Below are 24,395 nucleotides of genomic sequence, written 5' to 3'. Positions count from 1 at the left end.
TTAATATAGAAGCTAAAGTAAAAGAGTCTAGTTAATTCATCTGAGCAGTTATCTTTAAACTACATATTTACAAATAAGATAAAGATACAAAATGTTTCCAGAATATAATTCTATCCTGATATTCATAAACACAAGGCACTCATTGGTGGGCAAGATTGCTATCATTATTATTATTCACATATCATCATTTACCAAAATCCCTTGGCAACTTTGGAGGAATACTTGAAAAGTGACTTTCTATGGTGTATCATTTTAACACGAATGAAATATTATAAATGGTTTTTAAATCTTGATTTTTCAGCTCTTTTCCACATCTAAAGCCTAATATTAAATCAGAGTAATCTTAAAAAAAAAAAATAGGGTCCAAGGAATAGACTCCACATAGGCAACAAATCTAGGTTTTAATTCTTGCTGTTTGTTGCCTCTGAAATACATTTAAAAGTCAGTTAATTTAAAATACCCTTAATGTCAGTCAAAAGGATAACACCAATTGAAACACCTCACATAAGTATAAAATCACTAGACGATTCAAAATGGCACATAAAACATGTGTAACCTTTCATTGTGAAAATACCTAATCTTATAACAGCACCAGAGTCTGCATTCCTTTAAGAAGAATTTTGTTACCATATTTAATACACCATGATCAATAAGGATGTATGGTAGTAGATAGACTTAAGGTGAGAAGGTAATTAGATGACATACTTTCCCAGGTTCCCACTAGCTCTAAATTCTGTGATAGGAAAGAAATACTAGGTATAGTTTGCCCGGTTATTGTTGATCATTCTTACTCCATCCTAATTCCAACTGTATGACTTTATTATCATGAGCTCCCTAAAATCTGCTAACTCCTTTCTCCAGCCACCTATACTTAAAGGTTTATACTTTCTTTTAGGGTCTCATTTTCTACACTGAATGGACCCATTGCCACAGTGAAGAAAACACCCTCACACTCTTAAACGAACATATACCCTAGTTGGTATTGGCTCTGGCTATCATACTTTTCTTTTTCTTTTTTTTTTTTTTTGTAGTTTTGAATTGTAAGTAGCTAGAAAAACTGTTCACAGCTTAGCAGTTTTATGGAACAATGTAATCAAGAACATGATAACCACACTCCTTGTATAAAACATGTAGATGTTGAAAGATAAGATCTGTAACCACAAACTTCACTGCAGCTTTCTGTCTTCTCTGTTATAATACGCTGTGTCGGTTCACCCTTCCATCACCATACCTATCTATGTGGCTGCTGAAAGACCCACAGCTTCTCCTGTTTCTTCTTCTTTTGTTTCAGCCCCTTCACTTACTTTCTCATTCTCCATCTCTGTTTCAACCTCTTCTTCTGTTTCACCTGGAAAAGTAACCAAAGGTGATATTAAGAGATACTTGTTTAGCATTAGCAACAAAGTGCCCCGCAGCTGGTTTCCAAGGGGGGCAGCTCTTGCTTTTTAGGTCTAGACGGTAAGTTTCTCTGGTGGTGTCAAGAAAGGCAATTGCCCTGGGTCTCTCAGATCCTCAGAGTGGCCCATGTCACTTACCATTTCCGAGTCTTGGCGTTTTCTTATATAAAATCAGGATGCAGAATTACCCAAGAAAGACAGTAGAACATATTACAAATAGAAAGTTCCATTTATATCTAAATCAAAATGTGTTCTATGGGTGCCCAGAAAGCATCTTGTTTGGTCATTCTGGTGTTTAAAGAAAACAATCATTGAACTTTTAAAGAGTTAAACATTTAAAAGCCTGGCCATTGCACATACAAATTTTTCCCTAAGAAGTCACTCTGGGCAACGCTGGTCCCCGTGCTTTGAGTGGAGCCCAGAAGCAGCTGCCTCTTTTGATAGGATTGTGCGCCTGTTCACCAAGGTGCCCGGGGCTTCCCACAGCATTACATGTGCCCCTCACTTCACCCACTGTCATGATCCTAGGCCCTAAAGACTTGAGTTTGCCAACCCTGATCTAACAAATATATACCTTTACTTGCTTCTCCCTTGTTATTCCCAGAGCACTTTTATATACCTTCACTAAAGCACTTACCTCAGTAGACTGTAGTATTTTGTTTAAATTCTGCCTTCTCCCCGCTAGACTGTGAGCCCCTTGAGAACAGGGACTATCCCTTATTCCTGCAGCTAGCAGATGATTAGACACTCAAAAACTGCTGCATTAACTAATGAGAGAATTAAAAAACGGAGGAATGTTTCACTTAATTATACTGTAGGGTGAAGCCAAAATTTACCAAAATGTAAATCCTGCCCTAGAAGAATTTTTTTTTATTATAACTCCAATAAAGAACAGTATAGATACCATTTGCTTTATACTGGTAAAGTACATTAAAAAAAAAAAAACACCATTTGCTAAGACGTACATTTCTCTAGCCTTCTAATAAAGATAAAAAGACTATAGGAGGACAGGAGCAGGCTGACAGTAATTTTCTAAGGATAAGAGTGCAAAGATGAAAATGACACTCTAAGAGGCATTATTTGTGTGTTCTTTCATTAAAAAGTTAGTTCCTCCACTGACCATCTTTAATTTGTACCCTCATGCCATACATGGGGCCTGATGAAGAGTGAACTTGGAAAAATTCAGAAATTTAACATTCCTTCAATATTCCATTTTATTCCACAATGAAGCTCTAGGTTACAAATCTGGACACAGACTATGCTTTAGAAAATTTGTGCCAGAAAGTCAAATGCCTGTTTTTCAGGTATGGAAGCCTTTTTGGTTTGGGTCAAATGAACTTCAACCACTGAAACAGAGACTAGAGGGACTGTGTCAGCCACCCCTGTCCCCCAGAGCTGATCTTTTATGGAGCACACCTAAACAACCTGAATCTGTGACAGCATGACTTTTACCTTCAACGTGTTGGTCCTCTTCATTAGCGTGAATTTTCCTGACCGTTTCCACATTTGCCCCCGTCTCTAGAATTCCTGCTGGATGTTCCATGTTTCCAACTATTCCTTCAGGTTGGATCTGCTCCATGTCTCCTGGACCTTCAGGAGTTTTATGGAGCGAATCATTCTTGACAGCTGTTTCCATAAGCTGACTTCTGTCTGATACTTCTGGTGTTCCATTCTCTCTGGGAATCATCTCTAGAAGTTGGGACTGCTCATCTTCTCCCAATGTTTCTTGAAGTTGCTGCTTTTCAGCTGTTTCCACAAGCTGACTTCCTTCCAATATTTCTGGAGATTCCATCTCCTTGGGAACTGTTTCTGGGAGTTGGGACTGTTCATCCGTCCCCAGAGCTTCTTGAGATTGTGGCTCTCTAGCTGCTTCCAGAGGTGGAATTTTCTCAGCTGTTCCTCGAGGTGTCATCTCTCCTGCAGCTTGTGGATTCTCAGTACCTTCCACTGTTCCAGGAGAGTCCGTCTCTCCCGCTGTCCTCAAAGGTTGACTCTTGGCTTCTGCTCCTAAAGGTTCGGTCTCAGCGTTTCCTTTAAAAGGCTGAGCCTCTGTCAATGCTTCCGCGTCCTTCTTCTTTTCTCCTGCTCCTGGAGTATCATCTTTGCCACCTGACTGAGGTGACCCAGACTCCTTCAGTCCCTTAAGAGGCTGAGTTTCCTCTGTGGATCCTGGTGGGTCTGCAGCATCCTTTGCCAGGGGCTGTTCATGGAGGGATTTAACACCATTAGCTGTAGACACGGCTGAAATCTTGAGCTTTTCTAGTCGAGGAAGGCTTTCCTTTTGTACCTTGCCATATAACGTAGATTCTCTTCCCAGTGTACGTGGTTTTGGTTGGACAAAGCAGGACTCACTTTCTTCTGTGGTTGAAAAATATATATTTGAAGTTACTTTTTATCATTCATTTGAAAAGAAAAAATACAAATTATTGTTTAGTTTCTATCCTGAGAAAGCGTATTGCTATCAAGAAGTAGATTTAACAGTTCAAGACAGTCCTGGGTACAGTAGTTGAGTACAAAAAGGCCATACCATGACCCTGACATGCCCTAAGTCAAATCTCTTTAGTGTTTTCAGCTCAAATACCTAGTCTTAAGCATGAAGGTCCCCCAAAATCACAGGGTTTTTTTCCTGTTTGCTCCTTGGGCACCTTCTCATGACTCCTGTTCCGTATTCTAATTTAGTGCCTTTTGTCTCCTCATGCTCTTTCCTCTGTCCCACCCTTTCTCCTCCTTAGGCTTAGTAGAAGATTTTATAGCCCAAGAAGTGGTCCTTGGGCTGCTAGAGAGGTCTTACCTTCCCCCTAAAGCAGAATGGCCCTCAGTGAAAGGAAAGGGTCCCATGACAGAGAAGCCCCACTAGGTCAAAACTAAGATGTCTGGGAGAGAAAGTGGCAGGCACAGTCCAGCATGAGTTTCATTTCATTTGGGGGTCCTGGTTAGAAGAAAAGTCAAGAGAGAGTTGGGAAACATGCATTTTAATTCTGGCTCTTCCCCCAGCTGTGTGACCTTGGGAACTTAGCTCCCAATAATCATATCTATAAAATGGCAGTGAATCTGTCTCTCCTACCTACGTCAGAGTTGCCAGATGCATCGTATCACATTAAACAATGAATGCATAAGTGCCCTCTGGACAGTTTAAGAAAGCAACGTGGCAACATGTTTATACTCTTTGACCCAGTGATCCTACTTCTGGAAATTTACCCTAAAAGCATAAACTTCAGGGAAATGCTCTGGGGGAAAGTATATCATCCCAGTATTCTTTATAACAGCAAAATCTGGAAAACAACTTAAAAGTCTAATAATTTGGGGGAAAGATCAATAATCCATTGGGTGGAACATTATTGTACCATGAAAAAGATGATTATGAAGACCATATGATAAATAATAAAATAATTATTATATAATAAGTTAAAAAATCATCACTCCCAGTTGGGTTAATCACATAAAATAATGGATATAAAGTGTATATTAGCACAAGGTCTGCTGTGCAATTATGTCTCAATAAGTTAGCTATCAATTTTATATACAGTATGATTATAGCAATGTTAATCATTGGAAAGGAGAAAGACAGGAAAAGCAAACAGAGGGGCAGATACTGGAAGAAAATAAACCAGCATGTTAAAATGGGCCTCTAGGTGATATATTTCCTCTTCTACCTTTTTTTCCCCAAAGATAATTTTTCATCTTTTCTTGTTCTTTTTTTCCCTAAGTTACCCCTGACCCCAGTTATATATGCATATAGTTTAAAGAGTTACCTGCTTATTTAATGTAAGTTACGATATACAACTAAGACTCAGGTCTCCTCTCTCTTTTCCCCTTCTCTAGGGTCAAATTTAGCTGTCTGGGAGGGATACTTTTTTTCCCTATATCTCTAAGTGAATTGCTACTTCATTATTTTTTAGTTTGGGCATTTCAACTAACTCCCACTATGGAAAATAAAGACTTAGCTCTTTTTTTCCACACCTCCATCATCCTTCACCCTCTCCCATTACACATTCACATTTCCTTTCAATTTAGTAATTGCATATTAGTAATGATTTAAAATAGTAATCATGAGACTTCCCAGGTGGTCCAGTGGTTAAAAATCTGCCTTCCAATGCAGGGGATGCGGGTTCGATCCCTGCTCTGGGAACTAAGATCCCACATGCCGTGGGGCAACTTAGCCTGTGCACTCTGGAGCCTGCGCGCTGCAATGGAATATCCCGCATGCCGCCACAAAGATCCCACGTGCCGCAACTAAAACCCGATGCAGCCAAATACATGAATAAATAAATATTTTTTAAAAAATAAAAATAAGGGGCTTCCCTGGTGGCACAGTGGTTGAGAATTTGCCTGCCGATGCAGGGGACACGGGTTCGAGCCCTGGTCTGGGAAGATCCCACATGCCGCGGAGCAACTAGGCCTGTGAGCCAGAATTACTGAGCCTGCGCGTCTGGAGCCTGTGCTCCGCAACAAGAGGGGCCGCGATAGTGAGAGGCCCGCGCACCGCGATGAAGAGTGGCCCCCGCTTGCCACAACTAGAGAAAGCCCTCGCACAGAAACGAAGACCCAACACAGCCATAAGTAAAATAAATAAATAAAATTTTTAAAAAAATAAAATAAAATAAAAATAAAATACAATAGTAATCATGTTGTAATTTGGGTTATATCGATATTCAGTTATATGTACACATAATGAATATGTCTGCTATGAAGAACTGAGCCATGTAGTAAACTATTACTTGTGTAGACATTTTTTTTTGTTTTTCCCCTGAGTTAGTAACTGTCATGGATCTTCACATCCTTAGTTTATGTATTCTCATTACTTCATTTCACTGCCAATTGTTTCTCTTTTTAATACATTTACTCACATCAAATAGTCTCCCACCCTACCTCTGCGACTGTGTTTGAATCCCCCAGTGGAAAGGAATTAGAGCCCGAAGCTGGAGAAGCAGAGGTCAGAGAGGATTTTGTGAGACACAGGACACAGGCTGTGGGCCTGGGGTCCAGAGCTGGGAGGAGGGCTAGCCTTCACCTCCCCCTCCAGCTTCATTATGCACGAAGCCTGCAAATTAATAGCACAGAAGGCAACTTAACAGAAGCAATTTCTCAGGCCTATAAAGAAATTCATTACGACAAGATAATTCATTTAGATACCACACAAAGGATGTTTAGGTGATGGCTGCCTTAGGGAATTGACAAGGAAATGTATTATTATGCTAATCACAGATGTCTGCCAAATTATATTTTCTGGTAAAATAGTTATTACAGTGTTCAGTACTGTCAGTTAAATGAGACGAATGATTTTCATCCAGTTGTGCCAGCTGTGGGTGCATTATATTGTCATCATTCTTGTAGAGCAGAAAGCTTGAAGGAAAAAATGTGTTGACACACCCAAATCATATCCACTCAATTTTATATTTTGAAAAATATATTATGCTATCAGGCTAAGTCAAGTTTTTTTCCCCTAAAACCAAAAGCTTTGTGAAAATTTATTTATACACAAATGGTGTCTCAAGTTTCCAAAGGATCTATCAATTTTTGCCATAACTAGAACATTGATGCCCATGATCACACTATCGATTTTCATTCTTATATACTTTTTCTAATCTTACTGGCATACGTGAAGTAGGGAAATATCCTCAACATATAATATTCTTATACTGCAACCTGAAAATAGTCAACCAAGCTGGGAAATATTACAAAAGAAGTTACTGTCTCTAACATTTTTCTGAGGTAGCCCCAAAAGCTAAAACATCTTTAAAATGATCACCAAAAATTAGAGAAAATGTGAAAAAAGTGTAGTGACACACTCATTTTGTAATTCATGTTAACTGCACTCTGAATTTTGAAATAAATGTATTTTGGAGTTAATAACTCCTCACTAATCACTCAGTAGTTCTTTTTCCTATGTGATAGGAGAGTAATCTGCTCTAAAAGGGAGGACAGAGATCTTATGATCTTGAAAATGACACCTCCAATGTACTAGGTTTGAAACCTCATTCTTCCACTTACTAGCCTTGTTAAGCCTCTTTGTGCCTCAGTTTCATCACCTGTAGAGTGGGAAGAGGAGCAGTCGAGCTGTTGTGAGGATTACACGAGTTAATACCTGGAAAACACCAGCACAGCGACTGGCACCCCCTGAACACCAAGCAAGCCAGTCATGGAAAGCGTTACACTTCACCTGCCAGCCCTAGCAAGGAAGAGACCGTGGTGGACACACAGAAAGGGAAGGTAATTCCATTCATCCTAATACTGGTACCTTTCTCTGAGCCTATTCAGAAAAAAAGAAAGATCAGAGTCAATAAATGAAAAGGGTTGGAAAACAAATGGTTGTTTCAAACTGTCTCTCAGAGAACACGATACTAAAGACTACAGTGACCACAAAACTTCCTTTCTTATGCTTCGGAATGTTTTTATCCCCAGCTGCTGAGGGAAGTACAATTTTGGGATCCATCTGGGCTCCTTCCTCTTCAGCTGGAGCAGGGCATTCCAGACTGTTCTGATGTTCAGTGTGACTCCTTATCCCATCATTTACTTAACTGTGCAATCCAGACAAGTTACGAAACTCTCTGGACCTCAGTTTCCTTATCTATCAAATGGGGATATTATCTTTGCCTTTCAGGCTTGTTAGGATCATTGATAATTCTGAGGTGATATGTGTGTAATTACTCAACATGGTATGTGACATGAGAAGGTACTCAGTAAACAGGGACGCAGCAAACGGCTCTGCAGGTTTCTCATTGCATGGGGTGTGTCCCGCTGAAGGGGCGAGGGAGAGATGAAGTCCAGCCTGTGTGCACCAGCAAGGTTGCATGCATCAGGGGTGGGAAGGGCAGCTTTTTCTAATTTCATAAAGGTCCTCTGTGGGTTAGCAGTAGCCCTGTCAATAAATTATAGCTAATTTAGCAACAGAAAGAATGAACTGCAACATTAAAGAGCTTGGATAAACAGTCCCCTAAACACTGTAACGTTGTCACTGTTGACCTATAAAATTCTGTTGTTACTAATGGTAAGTTTTAAATCATGATTGTTGATAGAGAGTGAAGTAGTATTCATGTCAGCCATGATTTGACCGGACTTGACTGGCATTAATAAAGGCCACTGTTAGCTTTTATATACACAAATATGCTTCATTCTGTTTGTTGGCTTTGATTTCATTTATTCATCAAGTATTGATCAAGTGCCTACTATATGCCCGCTCTGGGCTAAGCACAAGGGTTACAGCAGTTAACAAGGAAGATCTGGTCCTCGCCATCCTAGACTTTACTGTCTGCAAGGAAATTCAAATAATAGCTACTTCCCTTATTAAGCACAGCTTGGTACCTACACACGACCTCTTACCCAAGGGTCTCCACACTCTGTCCACATGGTTTTTTGAATCCCCAGGATAACTCCTTGAGGTGGAAGAAGGTTCTACAGCATATCTTCTAGCACTCTAACTTGAAAAGCAGTGAGATCTTTTGTTCACAAACAGGAGACATTCTATGCCCAATCTGTATTATTATGTAATAAATATTGTGGACAGATGCATTGTTTCCACACCCGAAGTTGTTTAAGGGTGTGACTGTTTTCTGAACCCTACATTTTATCAAATCATACACTGCTCTGGGCCTAATCCTTTGGTGCTCATTATCTCTCTTGATTCTGTTGTAAGTTGATCCCTGCACAAATTTGTTGTGACAGCTGAACTAACAGAACCCTTGTTGCAAGCACCGTTGTGATAGGCACACAAAGAAATTAAATACTAGGCAACATTACAGAAGGGATTAGAACCAGAACTAACATACCTGAAATTCACATTATGGTGGAAGCTTTTCTACTCAGTTCATCACCCTAATCAAAAATGAAAAGTTTCTACCCAGCAAGGAGAAAAACTTGAGGTCAATATTTCCTAATCCATGGCTAGGGCATATCAGCCATCCCAAAGACCTCACTGGATTGTCTGCTGAGTTTTCTAGAGAATCAGTGAGAAATGGCATCCTGGTATTTTCCCTTGCTGCCACCATTTCTAGGTTCTGGTAGCTTTTGAGCTTTGGGAACCAGGGATGCGGCATGAGTCTGCTCTAAGGGAAGAGTCCGCTCATCTTCTTCTCATTTTCTTTCTCTGCTTTCTCCTCAATTCCATTCCATCATTTATCCATCCATACAACAAATATTTCTGGAGCTAACAGTGGTGCTATTCTAGCTGTTTTTGCCCTTCTCCCTCATCAAAGTATGTAAAGATACTGTCCTTATGTGCCTTGGCACAAATGTTAATCCCCAAGGGTGTGTTCTATCAGTCAATAGATGTTAAAAAGGCACTCATTTTGAAGAGAGGTGAACTTACGCAATATCCCATGTAACTGGAGTATGAAACCATTAGCCAAAAAAATCCTACAGAGGACAAATAAAAATCAGACAAACCACCTTTCATTTTTTAGTAGAACTACCTGAATTTACGTATCTAAAATTAGGTTTTTTTAATAAATTTATTTATTTATTTTATTTTTGGCTGCTTTGGGTCTTCGTTGCTGTGCATGGGCTTTCTCTAGTTGCAGCGAGCGGGGGTTACTCTTTGTTGCGGTGCACGGGCTTCTCATTGCGGGGGCTTCTCATTGCGGTGGCTTCTCTTGTTGCGGAGCATGGGCTCTAGGCGCGCGGAGGATTCAGTAACTGTGGCACGCAAGCTCAGTAGCTGTGACTCGCAGGCTCTAGAGCTCAGGCTCAGTAGTTGTGCCACACGGGTTTAATTGCTCTGCGGCATGTGGGATCTTCCCGGACCAAGGATCGAACCCGTGTCCCCTGCATTGGCAGGTGGATTCCCAACCACTGCGCCACCAGGGAAGTCCCTAAAATTAGTTTTGATATCACAAGGTAAATGCAATAAAGTTTGAAGGTAGATCTAATTTTGAAATTTAACTACAGAGTAACAAGAACATGTAGTTGGAAAGATACTTCTGGAATACTTGATAAGTACACATGGAGATGGGGGGCTTCTGCCTAGGGGAGAGGCTGACATTGAAGAGCCTCAGAGCCAGTCATCAAACATGACAAATAGTCACCGCCTTCAGATATGATTTTCTAGTTTCATTTTCTTTGGTTTCTTCTAGACTCCCATAAGATAAACTCTTATTTCAAAAAAGGTGTTTTACAGTGATTGCATAAAACATCACTTTAAAAATTATCAACAGTATTTGTACTAAAAAAGGCAAGTTTCATTGACTGATGGTCATTATTGGCACATGGGGATCCAATATTTGAGCAGAAATCCAGTCTACAAAATCAAAGACTCGTCAGTGAACAAGGAAAAAGAGAGAGAAAGTGAAGATTATGTCTCTGATATGTATAAATTGTGACACTTCACCAACCTAAACAGGCCTCGCCCATGATGCTTCACTAGGAACAAGAGTGGCTAACATTTATTGAGGCACTGTGCCTAGAGCTTTATAGGGATTATCTCATTCAATCTTCCCAAAAACTCCACAAGGTAAGTCCATTATTATCTCCATTATATAGTTGAGGAAATACGGCACAGAAAGATTAAGAACATTTATCCGGGAAGGGTGCACAGTTCAGAGCAGCAGAGCTCAGATGTGAGCCAAAGGAAGTGTGATCCTACTTTGAAGATTTAGGTGCTTTAAAGCAAATTGTGGTTCCAGAACCTGCACCATCAGTATTACCTGGGAGGTTTTTGGGTTTTGTTTTAGTGCTGACTCACAGGCCCTAGCCCAGATCCACTGAACCAAAATCAGTATTTTTAATAAGATCCCCAGATAGTTAGCTTATCTATGGCAGCACTCTGGGTTTATCAGGGAAAGGCATGATGGGATTAGTTAGGACAGACTAAAGTGGATGACGAACACACAGAACTGATGGGTGTGGGTGTCCCTTGTTCTCCTCAGGCATTGCTGCCCATCTTTAAACATTGGGTATGGTCTCTGTCCTCATGCTAGCATGCCATGGCAGCACAAGCGATGAGGTGAGTATATTGCTTCAGCAGTGAAGCAAGGGCCAGAGCTGATCTAAGTGAGCTCCACACTGGGGAGCAAGATTTTTCTCAAGCTTCCTCATGTCCCAGAACTGTCTGGGCTTGCTAAGCCTCCACCTTGGCTAGGTCAGGACAAAGAGGTCTTCTAATTTCTCATCTGAAATGAAGGTTAATACTTGCTGTGCCTTGCTCTCTTAAGAGCTGTGAGCAAGCACCTCCACCGCTGCGCATATTGGTGGCTGTTCTCCCGGCTCAGCCACTGTGTCTGTGCCTCACTCCATCACGGTGCAGAGTACAAAGGTGCCTGTGGCCAAGAGCAGGTGTCTGTGCTCAGGAAGGGAGTATTCCCATTAGCAGTTAGCAAGTCTGTGGCTGGGATGGAATACTTAAATTTTGCAACAGAGCAGTCAGAGTCACACCAGACATTTGGACCTCAAGTCTGGGTGGTTAGTGTACCCTGAGAGCCCCCAGAAAAAGCAGCGGGCAGACCAGGTAGGATTGTGAGCCCAGGTCTTCAGCTGACCGCTGCTACTGCTCTCTCAGGTTAGGGATCCACATGCAATTCAGATGACTTTGCTGTCATGGTTAGTACAGATCACATTAAGGGAAGTGAGGGGGGACTTCCCTGGTGGCGCAGTGGTTAAGAATCCGCCTGCCAATGCAGGGACACGGGTTCGAGCCCTGGTCCGGGAAGATCCTACATGCCGCGGAGCAACTAAGCCCGTGCGCCACAACAAGAGAAGCCACTGCAATGAGAAGCCTGCTCACCGCAACTAGAGAAAGCCCACGCGCAGCAAGGAAGACCCAACGCAGCCAAAAAATAAACAAATTAATAAGTTAAGTAAATTTAAAAATAAAGTATGGACTTTGGTTTATAATAATGTATCAAGCTTGGTTCATTTCTTGTGACAAATGTACCCTACTAATGTAAGATGTTAATAATAGGGGAAAGTGGATGTGGACTATATGAGAACTTTCTGTACTATCTTCATAATTTTTCTGTAAATCTAAAACTATTCTAAAATCAAGTCTATTTTTTAAAAATTATAGTAGCAAAAGTACAAGAGCAAGTAACCTAGCAAAATAAGCTCTAGAAGCCTTAGAAAAATGTTCATAAAACTTGGCCATTTGCATAACCACTTTTGTGATTTTTGAATATTTTTGTACCATTTGTGCTATTACTGACAGTATTTTTGTCACTTTCCTTTAACACATTTACTAAAAAGAAAAAAAGGTCAGAAAATCAACAAATTCAGATCTAGACCTTGATCTTGAGGGAAAAAACAAAACTTGATCTTGGAAAAGCAATAAAAATTGAGATTTACTAAAATTGATATTAATTGATCATTTTTATTGAGGACTTACTAGACAATATTCTAAGCCAGGGGTCAGCACATTTTTTTCTGTAAAGGGACTGACAGATAGTAAATATTTTCAGCTTTGCCAGGCATAGGGTCATTATTGCAACTACTCAACTCTGTCATCTGTCATTGTAGTGAGAAAGCAGCCTTAGACGATGTGTAAGTGAATGGGCATGTCTGTGTTACAATAAAACTTTATTTATAAAAACAGGTGGTGAGCTGGTTTGGCCAGCAGGCCAGTTTGCCAACCCCTGGTGTAGGCAATATTTAGGTTCCATTCCAGGTACACTATAGTATTAACTCATTTATTCCTCAGAACAACTCTATGAAATAGGAACTACTGTTAATCCTATTTTACAGATGATATCACTGAGGCATTAAAGAGGTTGAGTGGCTCAAAGTCACACAACTAATAAATGATCCTGAACCAGGATTTAAACCCAGACAGTCAACTCCAGACCCACATTTTAAATTGGAACTCTATACTGTCTCTTAGTATGTTGAAATTCTCGCTCTCACGTGTGCCCCCCACCTCTCTCTTTCTCTCTCTCTCTCTCTCACACACACACACACACACACACACACACACACACTAATTCAAGGTGTACAGGTGATTATAGCCTCTCATAACCATCTAGTCTGTAGAGGACTTCTCTGGTGGCGCAGTGGTTAAGAATCCGCCTGCCAATGCAGGGGACATAGGTTCGAGCCCTGGTCTGGGAAGATCCCACATGTCGCAGAGCAACTAAGCCCGTGCGCCACAACTACTGAGCCGGCGCTCTAGAGCCTGTGAGCCACAACTACTGAGCCCACGTGCCACAACTACTGAAGCCGGCGCCCCTAGAGCCCGTGCTCCGCAACAAGAGAAGCCACCGCAATGAGAAACCCGTGCACCACAACGAAGAGTAGCCCCTGCTCGCCACAACTAGAGAAAGCCGAGCGCAGCAATGAAGACCCAATGCAACCAAAAATAAACATAAATTAAAAAAAACCAAAAAACCATCTAGTCTGTAGAGGCTACTCCAGGGCAAACAAAGGAAAAGGAAATTAGCCAAAGAAACTATGCGGTTCCCATCAGTCTTAGGAAAATGGAAAAGGATAAGAATAAGGAGGGGAAAAAAGTTCCTTATCATTACCAATGACAGTGAGAAAGAAGCAAGGAGGGCGGTTTGGGGAGGACATTTCAACAGAGGTCCTCACTGGGATGGCTTAAGGCAAATGTTCTCTCTCAGTAAGAGAAACTACTAGTGAAAGCGATAGAGCAGTTGGAAGGCCTAGCCCAGGGCTTCCCATCTCTTTAATGTCACAGCACACATAGAATATGGTATTTGTGCAGCACACAGGGCACATGGAGAAAGCTGTACCCGGAGGGCTCGGACCATCCCGACCCTGCCTCCCTAGAGGCTGGGAGGAAGGCTGGCACACTGGATCCCATGCTCACAGGCTGGGAAGCTCTGATACATACAACACAGGGACAAATGTACTTCTGTCACCAAAAATAGACTAGAGCAGTATTAGCTGGGCAAGGCTGAGAAGATAGATGAAGCAGGGCAGTCTGCAAAGGGTGGAATGTTCTCATCCTGCAGGGACCCTTTAGGACTAGGTTTTAAAGAAAAGCTGCTTGTTGGAGAGAGCAGAAAGGGCCTTTTCACTGAGTATAAAGACAAACACATTACAGGCTTGAAAAAGTATTGTCCCCGAATGAGTGTCCTGGTGGAAGGAGCAGACAATTAATTGATAGGAAAAAAAAAATACTTGATTTGATGGTACATCCTTATGACTGTAGGGAAAGGAAGCAGATCGCAAGGGCCTTTCTTTTAGTGAAGAGGAGGCAGGTCTGTCACTGACCCCCAGGGGCCTGGCGTGGGGGGACCTGGGGGAGAGGAATCTGGAACAGCCACAAAGGAGCCGGCCGAGGCTGGGGGCTCAGGTCGTAGAGAAGGCTTGTTGAGCAGCCTCTTGACCAAGAGTCATTTCAATCTTTAGCCTACGAAGTCAAGTTCATTTTATACTTATCTGTCTTACATGATGTTAATTGGTGCTATTTTGATGTCCACTTTGAATTATACTGTCATGGCCATAGAGTAAATTGTATATAAATGAAATGTGATTTTCGGTGACCTGGAAAATATATAGATAGGGCAGAGATGTCATGATGCTTCTTGCATCTTTTTACATCTTGCCTCTCCTACTTAATGTTCATTTGGACCTGCCACTTATCTAAACGGGCCTAATGTGAATCTGCTCACCTCAAAGCGAGTAAAGCCATACAGATTAGAAAGTCAAGAAGTGTTTGGTATGAATAAAGAGCATGTTATCAGGCCTCGGGGGCTTTTGTCTTATTAGAAAAGCCAGGCTGCAGGAGAGGCCCAAGGACTGTTGATTGTGTCGTCTGAGAAAAGAGGGTCATCTCTCATGGATGTGGGGCTACGGCCACACAGTCACCATGTCACCAGAGCCCAGTTCAGTTATCCTGGGGACCCTACAGCCCCTTGGGCCCTTCCACGGAGAAGAAAATGGGGTCAGCTGAACTTGACCCCATGACACAGGTTGCCCTTTCTTTTCTCCATCTCCAATGACCACCCTTATTTCTCAGCATGCTAGCACCACCTGGCTTATTTCACCCACCTTCATAAAGCGTAATGCCTATGGCGTTTTAGCTGTTAAAAACAATGTGAGGTTTTGTGGTTTGGGTTTTTGGGGTCCGCCCCCCCCCCCCCCCCCCCGGCAATCTTCATCCTTAAAGGGATGAAGCTCTGACACCCTTGAATACACACAAAAGAATGAACTCTAACGCCTGATGGCAATTCCCAAGGAAGGGTTTAAGGAATGTGAACAACAGCAATAGCTCCGGGACAGTAAGGAAGCTTCTGAGGCCATCATGATACTTCCCTGACATTAACACTCACTTGGAGAGCTATATTCTGATATTTCGCTTTAAAAAAACAAAATAATTACCTGTACTACCTACACTTATATACACCGGGATTCGAAGCCTGGCCAAGTTTGATGTTTTTTTAAAATCAGTTTTGGTAAGCCTTTCAGGAACCCTCACAAGTATTAGTTTTTTTATTTTAAACTTGATGTTGTAAAACATTAACACAAAAGGGAAAGAGTGAAAGTGTACATGTGAGCTGGGACGTGTGGCAATTTTACAGAAGAATGATTTCATAGAACACAATAAAGCTTTGTTTTGCTGGGTTGATCTTTTCCTGCACGACTAGGAGAGTCTCTTCACAACCCAACCCTGTCTTCTCAAGTCCATCTTGGCCAATGTTACCTTCCAGTCTTTGTTATTCCATGGGTCCTGATGCCTACTCTCCCTCTGCTTTTCTCAGTCGTACTCTCATCCCCCTGAATCCCCATCTCCATCAGTCCATCCATTGACCCAACCACCCCCTCAAGAGATATGGATTGCATTTCTCCTTTGTGGACAGCCACATGATGAGTTCTAGCAGAACCAGGACAGGACCCAGATGGAACTGGAGTTTGTGAAAAGAACAAGAGCTTCGGAGGCACACACATTGGGCTTAAGCCCCAGGTCCATCACTTACTAGCTCTGAGACCTTGGGCAAGTTACTTATCCTCCCTAAGCCGCAGTTTTCTAGCTGTACTTGGTGAAACTAAGGCTCTTATGGGGATTACATGAGATTATGAGCTAAAGCATCTGAAACCAACTGGGTGCTCCTACCTTGTCTCCTGATTTCTGCTCCATGCTCATGTTTTGATGAGGTTGAACTAATGTCAAAAGCCTTCAATTTTAGAAAAAGATGTATTATGTTGTTGATGAGAGTGTAATTTGGTACAACCCTTATGGAAAGCATTTAGGCAGTTAGCTCTCAAAATTATAAATGTGCATACCCTTTGACCTAGTAATGCCACTTCTGGGAAATGGTCTTACAGTTATGCTTGCATACTTTCAAAATGATGTATGTGTAAAGGAATTCACTGCAGTCTTGTTTGCAATGGAAAAGACTGGAAACAAATCAAATGTCCCTCACTGGCAGTCTGGGTAAATAAATTACACAACGGATTCTTAAACAAGGGTAAAAAAGGAGAAAGAAGTACTCTATATTATAGAGAGATTATAGAAAGAGCTCCATATTTTTAGCTGAAAAAACAAGGTAAAGAATAATGGGTATAATACACTATATTTTCTGAATAAAGATGGGAGAGGGAAATAATATTTGCAGTGTATAGAGAAACTTTGGAACAATATACAAAAAAACCCAAAAAACCTAATAAAAGTATTTACCCATGGCTGTGATTGGAACTAAGCAGATGGTAGGGCTAGGGTGGGAGGTATACTTTTCACTGTACGCATTTTTCAAATGTTTTCAATTTTTTGAACCATGTATATAGTTCTTATATTCCATTATAATTAGCTGTATGTAATAATCAGGCCCACCACAAAGACTTACCGAGCATTCTCTGTGCCAAGCTCTACAGGCGACACAAAGACATACAAGACTCAGTCCAGAGACTTCTAGCACTTGAATGAAAGTAATCCCATTTATATAATATGTGTATGCCAGAAAAGCCTATAAAACTCATTTTAATGTTAATGATGTTTGTTCTTCAATTACAAAGAAGTGTTTGTCTACTTAGGACTGAAATGTCACTGTGTGAAAATATTGGTTGATGACTGAAGGTATTTCTACAGTACAAAGATCAATTCACATAACTGTGAAATTCAACCCTCATCCTATTACCTAAGCAGTGTGGACTCCAAGCGGCTAGTGAGAGTTCAGATAAGAACAAACACATGATTACAGCTGTCAGTGGAAATGTACACATTAACCTAGCAATGAATTTGTCAATAATTACCATCTGTTTACTCTGTCCACGTTGGTGCTTAAGCTATAAAATCTCAGGAAGAAGTCTGCCAGAAATGGATGGCATTTATATCAGGAAAGAGTGGAACAGTAATCACCTAGAAGCAGGGGGCTGGTAGCACAGGGAGGAAGGTTTGGATGCCAAAGACCTGGAAACCTTTGGGTCCATTAACGTCTATGAAGTCAACAGAATCTCTGTGTTCAGATTCATCAGCTCCTCAAGGCACTGAAAGGACCAAAAATTGTCCTAATATGTAGAACATGCTTCCATGAACACAAGAAATTCCAAATTCAATCTGTCTAGTTGTCCTTTGGAAAAGAAAAGCCTCTTTCCTCACACATTTCAGGGCATTCAGTAAAAATCTATGTGTGACTACCACATACCAGGCTCTGTTCTGCACTTTGAGTAGCACTGGATAATTATTTACACCGGAGGCCAGTCTCTACCTCTGTCCTCGTCCCCTCCCCCCCACATCTCTTTCCCTAGTGAGTCATCTTTTGGAGGTGATGGAAAGCAGCTCAGTGGGATTCGGTGTCTGATAGGTCAGAGCAAATGTCTGCCCGTGATCAATAGTATGGACTATTCCTATTCAGCCTAACAGCTACCTAACCAGTAGTAACTATCTGATTCATTGGAGCCCAGAAAATAAGTATTATACCTCCATATTTTAGTGTTACACGATTTTAGAGCTGTAAGAGATCTTAGAGGTAATCTAGTCCAAGCCATTATTTTATGATGCTTTTGCTTCTAGGCTAATACTGCACTATGTATAACAGTTCTTAAGCCAGTTACAGAAAATTGTTAGGCGGAACTGTACAAACAGAAATCCAGTCTACAGGCTAGTTGATGTATTTTAGCTTTAACTCATGGAGTTCTAAGGTTGATATTGTGAATTTTAAAAGAATCTCTTATGATATGAAGATTATCTGTAGCTCTATGGGAGGGCACAGGAAACTTCTCTACATCTATGTAGCTGCTGAAAATATCTCTAAGGCTAAATGTCCTCCAAATATTTCTAGTTTAAACTTGGAAGAAAATATAAACTTCATATTTTACTGACTCTTACTTAGGGATAAATATTTTACTTGTGATAATATTTATTATATTTATATCATATTAATATATTATGTATTATAATATTTCTATAATAAACTATTATAATATTAAATTAAATTTATTAAATTATAATAAATACTCTATTATACTTTACTATATTTCTTTTGTTGTTTGCATAGTGGATGACCACACACCTAATGGGGAACCAGAGGGATTTGAGACAAAAACAGGTTTAAATCTAGTTATCACAAACTGGTTTAAGGAGGAAAAGAACAGATAAAAGGTCAAGTTCTAGAATCACAGCACCTGAGTTCCAAACCCAACTCTGACTCTCAAGGAGCCCCGCAAACTTGGACAAATTATTTACTCTTCTCTGTAAAATGGGGATGATCATAATACTTAGTCAAAGCGTTGTTATAAGGATTAAATGAAGTAATTCATTCAACAATCATGTGCCAAGCATTGTTAAGCACTGGGGGTACAGTGAGTAAATGCATGTAGGGGACATTTAATAACCTTGGACTATTTTTATCTAAAAGCACATAAACACAGGCTTAGGGTTGTATACAGAATTTAAAGAAGTTGAGAGCTACAGAAACAGGAATGAATTATTTATGGGGCCTCCAAGACCACGGAGTTGAAATGCTAATGAACATACAATAGTATCCAATTACAAGAGAGTACTGTCTAACTGAGGGTCAGAAGCAAAATAGACCTGTTGATTGATTCGAGATGTGCCTTGAGCAATTTATGCAGTGTATTAATTAATTTTCTATGCAACTGGTTGTCCCTCGTTTTAACATTTCTTTCAGAACAACATCCGCGAAAACTTAGAACAGCAATGAAAGCATGAATAAAAAATGAAACGGTGTGACTCATGTGGATGGTTATTTATACTGGCGATAAAATGTTTTTTAAAACAAGGTTACTCATTCTTTTCTGAGAGGATTAAAAAACCCCTTCCGTCCGTTGGACACTTTTGTCCCTCCCCAAGAGTAACATTCCGTACAATCATTTGTTTAACTTGCTTGTTGTCTGTCTCTTCCAACCTCAACCCCCAAGAGTAGCGTCACTTACACTGAATACCTTCAGCATCTAGCCAAGCACCTGGCTGTTATACAGTAGACACTTAGAATACGTGTTGAATTTCTATATAGGATTCAGTGAAGACCACTTTTTTATCACATGCATTTTCGTCAAGAAATACTTAAGCCAATGATAGAGGAAAATGTATCTGACCTCTTTAAAAGTGCAGGAACCTATTTGATGGAGTGAATGCCCATCTGTAATCTAAAATCTCGTACGTTTAAGAGACTAACAGCAGTTATCGTAAATTGAGGAAATTCCGCCTCTGTTTAAGAGAACTCTGTGGCTGACCGTGTTAGGGATTTAAGGCGAGCTCCCCGCGCTCACATCCCCCCCCAGCAGGGCCTCCCCACGCCGGGGCTCTCGCGGGGGGCAAAGTGCGCGGCGGAGCGCACGGGAACCGCCGCATCCTGGGGCACAGCAGCGCCGCTCCGGGTTCCACTCGCATCCTCAGGGAGGAGCTGCCCCCTGCCGGGCCGCGTGGGCACGAGACGCACCTGACGGACACCCGGGGAGCAAACGACCCGAAGCCCGAGGCCCGGGCGGGGGTGGGGCCGGGTCCCCTGCTCACCGGTGCGGGGCCTGCTGCCGTCGCCGGCCTTGTTGAGGGCGCTGCTGGAGCAGCCCATCGCGGGCAGGAGGGCGCCCGGCGGGCGAGCGCGCCCCCTGTCCCAGCTCCGCGCGGGCTTGGGTCCTTGAGTCCGGATCCCGCGCGAACCGCTGCCTCAGCACCAGTTCCTCCGACTCCGCGCGGCCGGCTCCCGCGGCTGCAGAGCGCAAGCCTGGAAAGGAAAGCGAGCCGCTCGCTGGGGGAAGGAGCCAGGGTGGGGACAGCAAGGACGCAGAAGAGGACAGAGACAAGGAAGGAGCCAGGTAGGGAGGAGGAGGTGGAGAGGGTTGGAAAGGCAGAGAGGAAAAGGGCTTCAGCAGGGATAGGGATGATGTCAGGGAGAGAGAGGGCGAAGGCCTGGGAGGGCTCGTCTGAATCATCGCGAAATCGCTGGGGAGGGGAGGAGGCGATTGTAGCCAGTGGCTATTGATTGGTGACTAGATTTGTGATGACAGTCTTCTTACATAACTTCAGTACTGTTACCACAAGGAAGTTTAACGTTGATAACATACTATTTAGTCCACTCTCTCTTCAAGTGTTGTCAGTTGTCCAACTCAGGACCACACATTGCATTTAGGTGTCGTGCCTCTCTTTAGTTTGCTTTAACGAACTAAAGTAGTTCCATCAGTCTTTCTTCGTCTTTCGTTTTTTGTTTTGTTTTGTTTTTTCTTTGTTTTGAGAACAGGCCATTTATTTTGTAGAAAATTTCTCAGTTTGAGTTTGATGTTTCCTCATGATTGTTTTCAGATGATGCAGTTTTGTCTGGAATGGGCAGACGTTATGTTGTCTGTGGATTCATATAAAGGGCACATGATGTCAATTTGCCCTATTACTGGTGATGTTAACTTTTTGCTGCGTGCGGGCTTTCTCTAGTTGCGGCAAGCAGGGGCTACTCTCTGTTGGGGTCCGCGGGCTTCTCATTGCCGTGGCTTACTCTTGTTGCAGAGCATGGGCTCTAAGGAGTGCAGGCTTCAGCAGTTGTGGCACATGGGCTTCAGTAGTTGTGGCTCGTGGGGTCTAGAGCGCAGGGTCAGTAGTTGTGGTGCACGGGCTTAGTTGCTTCCCGGCATGTGGGATCTTCCCGGACCAGGGATTGAACCCCCCTGCCCTGCATTGGCAGGCTGACTCTTAACCACTGAGCCACCAGGGAAGTCTGGTGATGTTAACTTTGATCAGTTAGTTAAGGTAGGTTTCTTAACTACCTAGCAGTTAGTCTGCTAGGTTTCTCCACTGAAAAGTTACTATTTTACTCTTTGTAATTTATGGGAAGAGAGTTTAAGACTAAGTATCCTGTATCTCATCAAACTTTTTTTAAAATTTTTATTTTATATTGGAGCATAGTTGATTAACAATGTTGTGTTAGTTTCAGGTGTACAGCAAAGTGACTCAGTTATACATATACATGTATCTATTCTTTTTCAAATTCTTTTTCCATTTAGGTTATTACAGATTTTTTTTTAAATTAATTAATTAATTAATTTTTGGCTGTGTTGGGTCTTCGTCTGTGCGAGGGCTTTCTCTAGTTGCGGCAAGCGGGGGCCACTCTTCATCGCGGTGCACGGGCCTCTCACTGTCGCGGCCTCTCTTGTTGCGGAGCACAAGCTCCAGACGCGCAGGCTCAGTAGTTGTGGCTCACGGGCCTAGTTGCCCCACGGCATGTGGGATCTTCCCAGACCAGGGCTAGAACCCGTGTCCCCTGCATTGGCAGGCAGATTCTCAACCACTGCGCCACCAGGGAAGCCCTATTACAGAATATTGAGCAGAGTTCCCTGTGCTATACAGTAGGTCCTTGTTGGTTATCTATTTAAAGTGTAGTAGTGTGTACATGTCTCATAAAACTTTTATCTGCTAATTTAGCATACATTAATATTCTTGCTTGGAACACTTACTACTATGATGGTTATCAAATGGTGGTTTTTCTAATTTCCTAATTTCTACATTATTCCATCTACATTTATAATTGACATTCTACTGTAAGGGAGCACTTTCCCTTTCCCTCCATTTATTATTCATTTATTTAGAGCAATAAATACTCATTAATTCTTATATTAGTCAATGAGTTATGTTATCATCTGTGTTAGTTTGCTAGGGCTGCCATAACAAAGTACCAGACTGGGTGACTTAGACAACAGAAATCTATTTTCTCACAGTTCTGAGGCTGGAAGTCTGAGATCAAGGTATCAGCAGGGTTGGTTTCTTCTGAAGGCCTGTCTCCTTGGCTGGTAGACAGCAGTGTTCTCCATGTGTCTTCACATGGTCTTCCTGACATGTGTTTCTGTGTCATAATCTCCTTTTCTTATAAGGACACCAGTCATATTGGATTGACATCATTTTATCTTAATTACCTCTATAAAGGCCCAAGCTTCAAACACAGCCACATTATAAGGTATAGGGAGTTAGAGCTCCAACATATGAACTTGGTGGGGACCCTATCAGCTCATAACACCATCATTATTTATTTTGATGCTCAAATTGCCTAAAATTTGTCATATTTCCCTCTATGGGTCATGGGGTACACAGCTATGGACATTACCATATGTTTAGAGGTCTCTCCCTCCCTCCCTCCCTTCATTCCCATCTTCCCTTCTCCTCCCCCTCCTGATCCCTTCTCTTTTCTCTCTCTCCATCTTCCTCTCCCTCTCCCTTCTGCAGCACAAGCCGGATGAAGCCTTGGCCATCCAGCAGTCGGTTCACAAATCCCTTGGTAAGAAGAGGAGACTGGGTATCTTTGAGGAAGTACGCTTCATAACATTACAAATATGTACTGTGATTCTTCTCCTTACCTTCTATCTGGGGTTACTGTGCCCCAAGGAAAGAGAAGTACTTTGAAAGTGGCTAATGATTTGGCGGGATTCCAAGTCAAGAACTGAGAAGGAGCAATAATACAAGATTAGCGCCAGGAAGTTTAAAGGAGGAATGTGGATGGACCTTTCAGAATAAGCCTAGATTTGGGAAATATTTATTTCTTATATAAATGTTCTCAAAAGGCCCTGTAGAAGTCAGTGTGGGCTGCCATAACAAAATACCATAAACTTGGTGGCTTAAACAATAGATGCTTATTTCTCATACTTCTGGGGCCTAGGAAGTCCAAGATCAAGATGCTGGCCAATGTGGTTTCTGGTGAGAGCTTACTTTCTAGCTTATGGATGGCAACCTTCTCACTGTGTCTTCACATGGGGGGTTGCGGAGGGGGGCAGATCTTCCTCTTCTTATAAAGCCAGAGTCCTATCAGATTAGGATTCCACCCTTACGACATCATTTAACCCGAGTTATCTCCTAAAGACCCTGTCTCCAGATTGAGCCACAGTGGGGGTTAGGCCTTCAACATAGGACTTTGGGGTGGGCCACAAGTCAGCTCATAGCAGGCTCCCACTTCAGATGATTCTCTTTCTTTTTTTAAGTGAAAGCCACATTCTATTTAGCTAGTGAAAATGTTCAACACTCCATTGTTACAAAAAGGGATGCAATCACTCACAGATTAAATATAAATACATGACTTGGAATTCTCTGAATCTTAATGCTTTCGTGCTAAACCAGGGCTTACTGAACCCAGGTAAGTTCCCCCCTTTCCCCATCATTTATTGTTTAGGAGCTGACTTGGGTATCTTACTTTGCCTCAGAGATAATTTGTTAGTCAAGTCATGGTCTCTTCCATTTCTTTCAGAGGAAGCATTTTATAATCAGGTGAACAGTAATAATCAGGTGCCCCATGGATGTTAGGACATCTTTCTCACGAGCCACCCCAATGCTTGCTCAATGGGCTCAAGTATAAAATGACAAGGATAGAAGGTATGTATGGGCTCAAACCACTTAACATGGTTTTCCTGGCTGAGTGCCTAATTTGCCAGCAGCAGCAAGAGTAACCAACTGTAAGCCTCTGAAATGGTATCCTTACTTTGAAGATATTCCTTGCAGAAGACTTATTGGATCTCTTTGGGGACAGTAGAGAATCTTTACTGTAATAGACACTGGATTAAATTTGCTTTTCCTGCCCATCATGCCTCTGCCAACACCATCAATTAGGGGATGGTATTATCAAGCCATTACACATCCATCAAGACATTACATTCAGTATCATATCTTATCAAAGAACTCACTTTACT

At 41.9% G+C, this 24,395-nt stretch overlaps 1 protein-coding gene and 1 long non-coding RNA gene across 3 annotated transcripts; one reads left to right on the top strand and one right to left on the bottom strand.

Moving 5' to 3' along the window:
• Positions 1-636: 636 nt before the first annotated feature.
• ERICH5 (glutamate rich 5) lies at positions 637-20,578 on the bottom strand. Of its 2 annotated transcripts, none has more exons than XM_061171966.1 (3): positions 20,254-20,578; positions 2,850-3,785; positions 637-1,348 (listed from the first exon to the last, which is right to left on the bottom strand). In XM_061171966.1, exons 1-3 carry the CDS (start codon positions 20,309-20,311, stop codon positions 1,236-1,238), a joined length of 1,107 nt encoding a protein of 368 aa, XP_061027949.1. In that variant the 5' UTR covers positions 20,312-20,578; the 3' UTR covers positions 637-1,235. The 2 variants fall into 2 exon arrangements, with proteins under 2 accessions (XP_061027949.1, XP_061027950.1); XM_061171967.1 differs by having other exon boundaries at positions 2,850-3,755.
• LOC133077253 (uncharacterized) lies at positions 20,205-24,075 on the top strand. Its single transcript, XR_009697693.1, has 3 exons — positions 20,205-20,555; positions 22,945-22,996; positions 23,957-24,075. It is a non-coding gene; the product is annotated as an uncharacterized LOC133077253 (long non-coding RNA).
• The last annotated feature ends 320 nt before the right edge of the window (positions 24,076-24,395 follow it).

This window comes from Eubalaena glacialis, chromosome 17 (assembly GCF_028564815.1).
Source record: "Eubalaena glacialis isolate mEubGla1 chromosome 17, mEubGla1.1.hap2.+ XY, whole genome shotgun sequence".
NCBI classification, from domain to species: domain Eukaryota; kingdom Metazoa; phylum Chordata; class Mammalia; order Artiodactyla; family Balaenidae; genus Eubalaena; species Eubalaena glacialis.
Note: the sequence above shows the minus strand (reverse complement) of the source record. Positions and strands in the feature narration are given on the sequence as shown.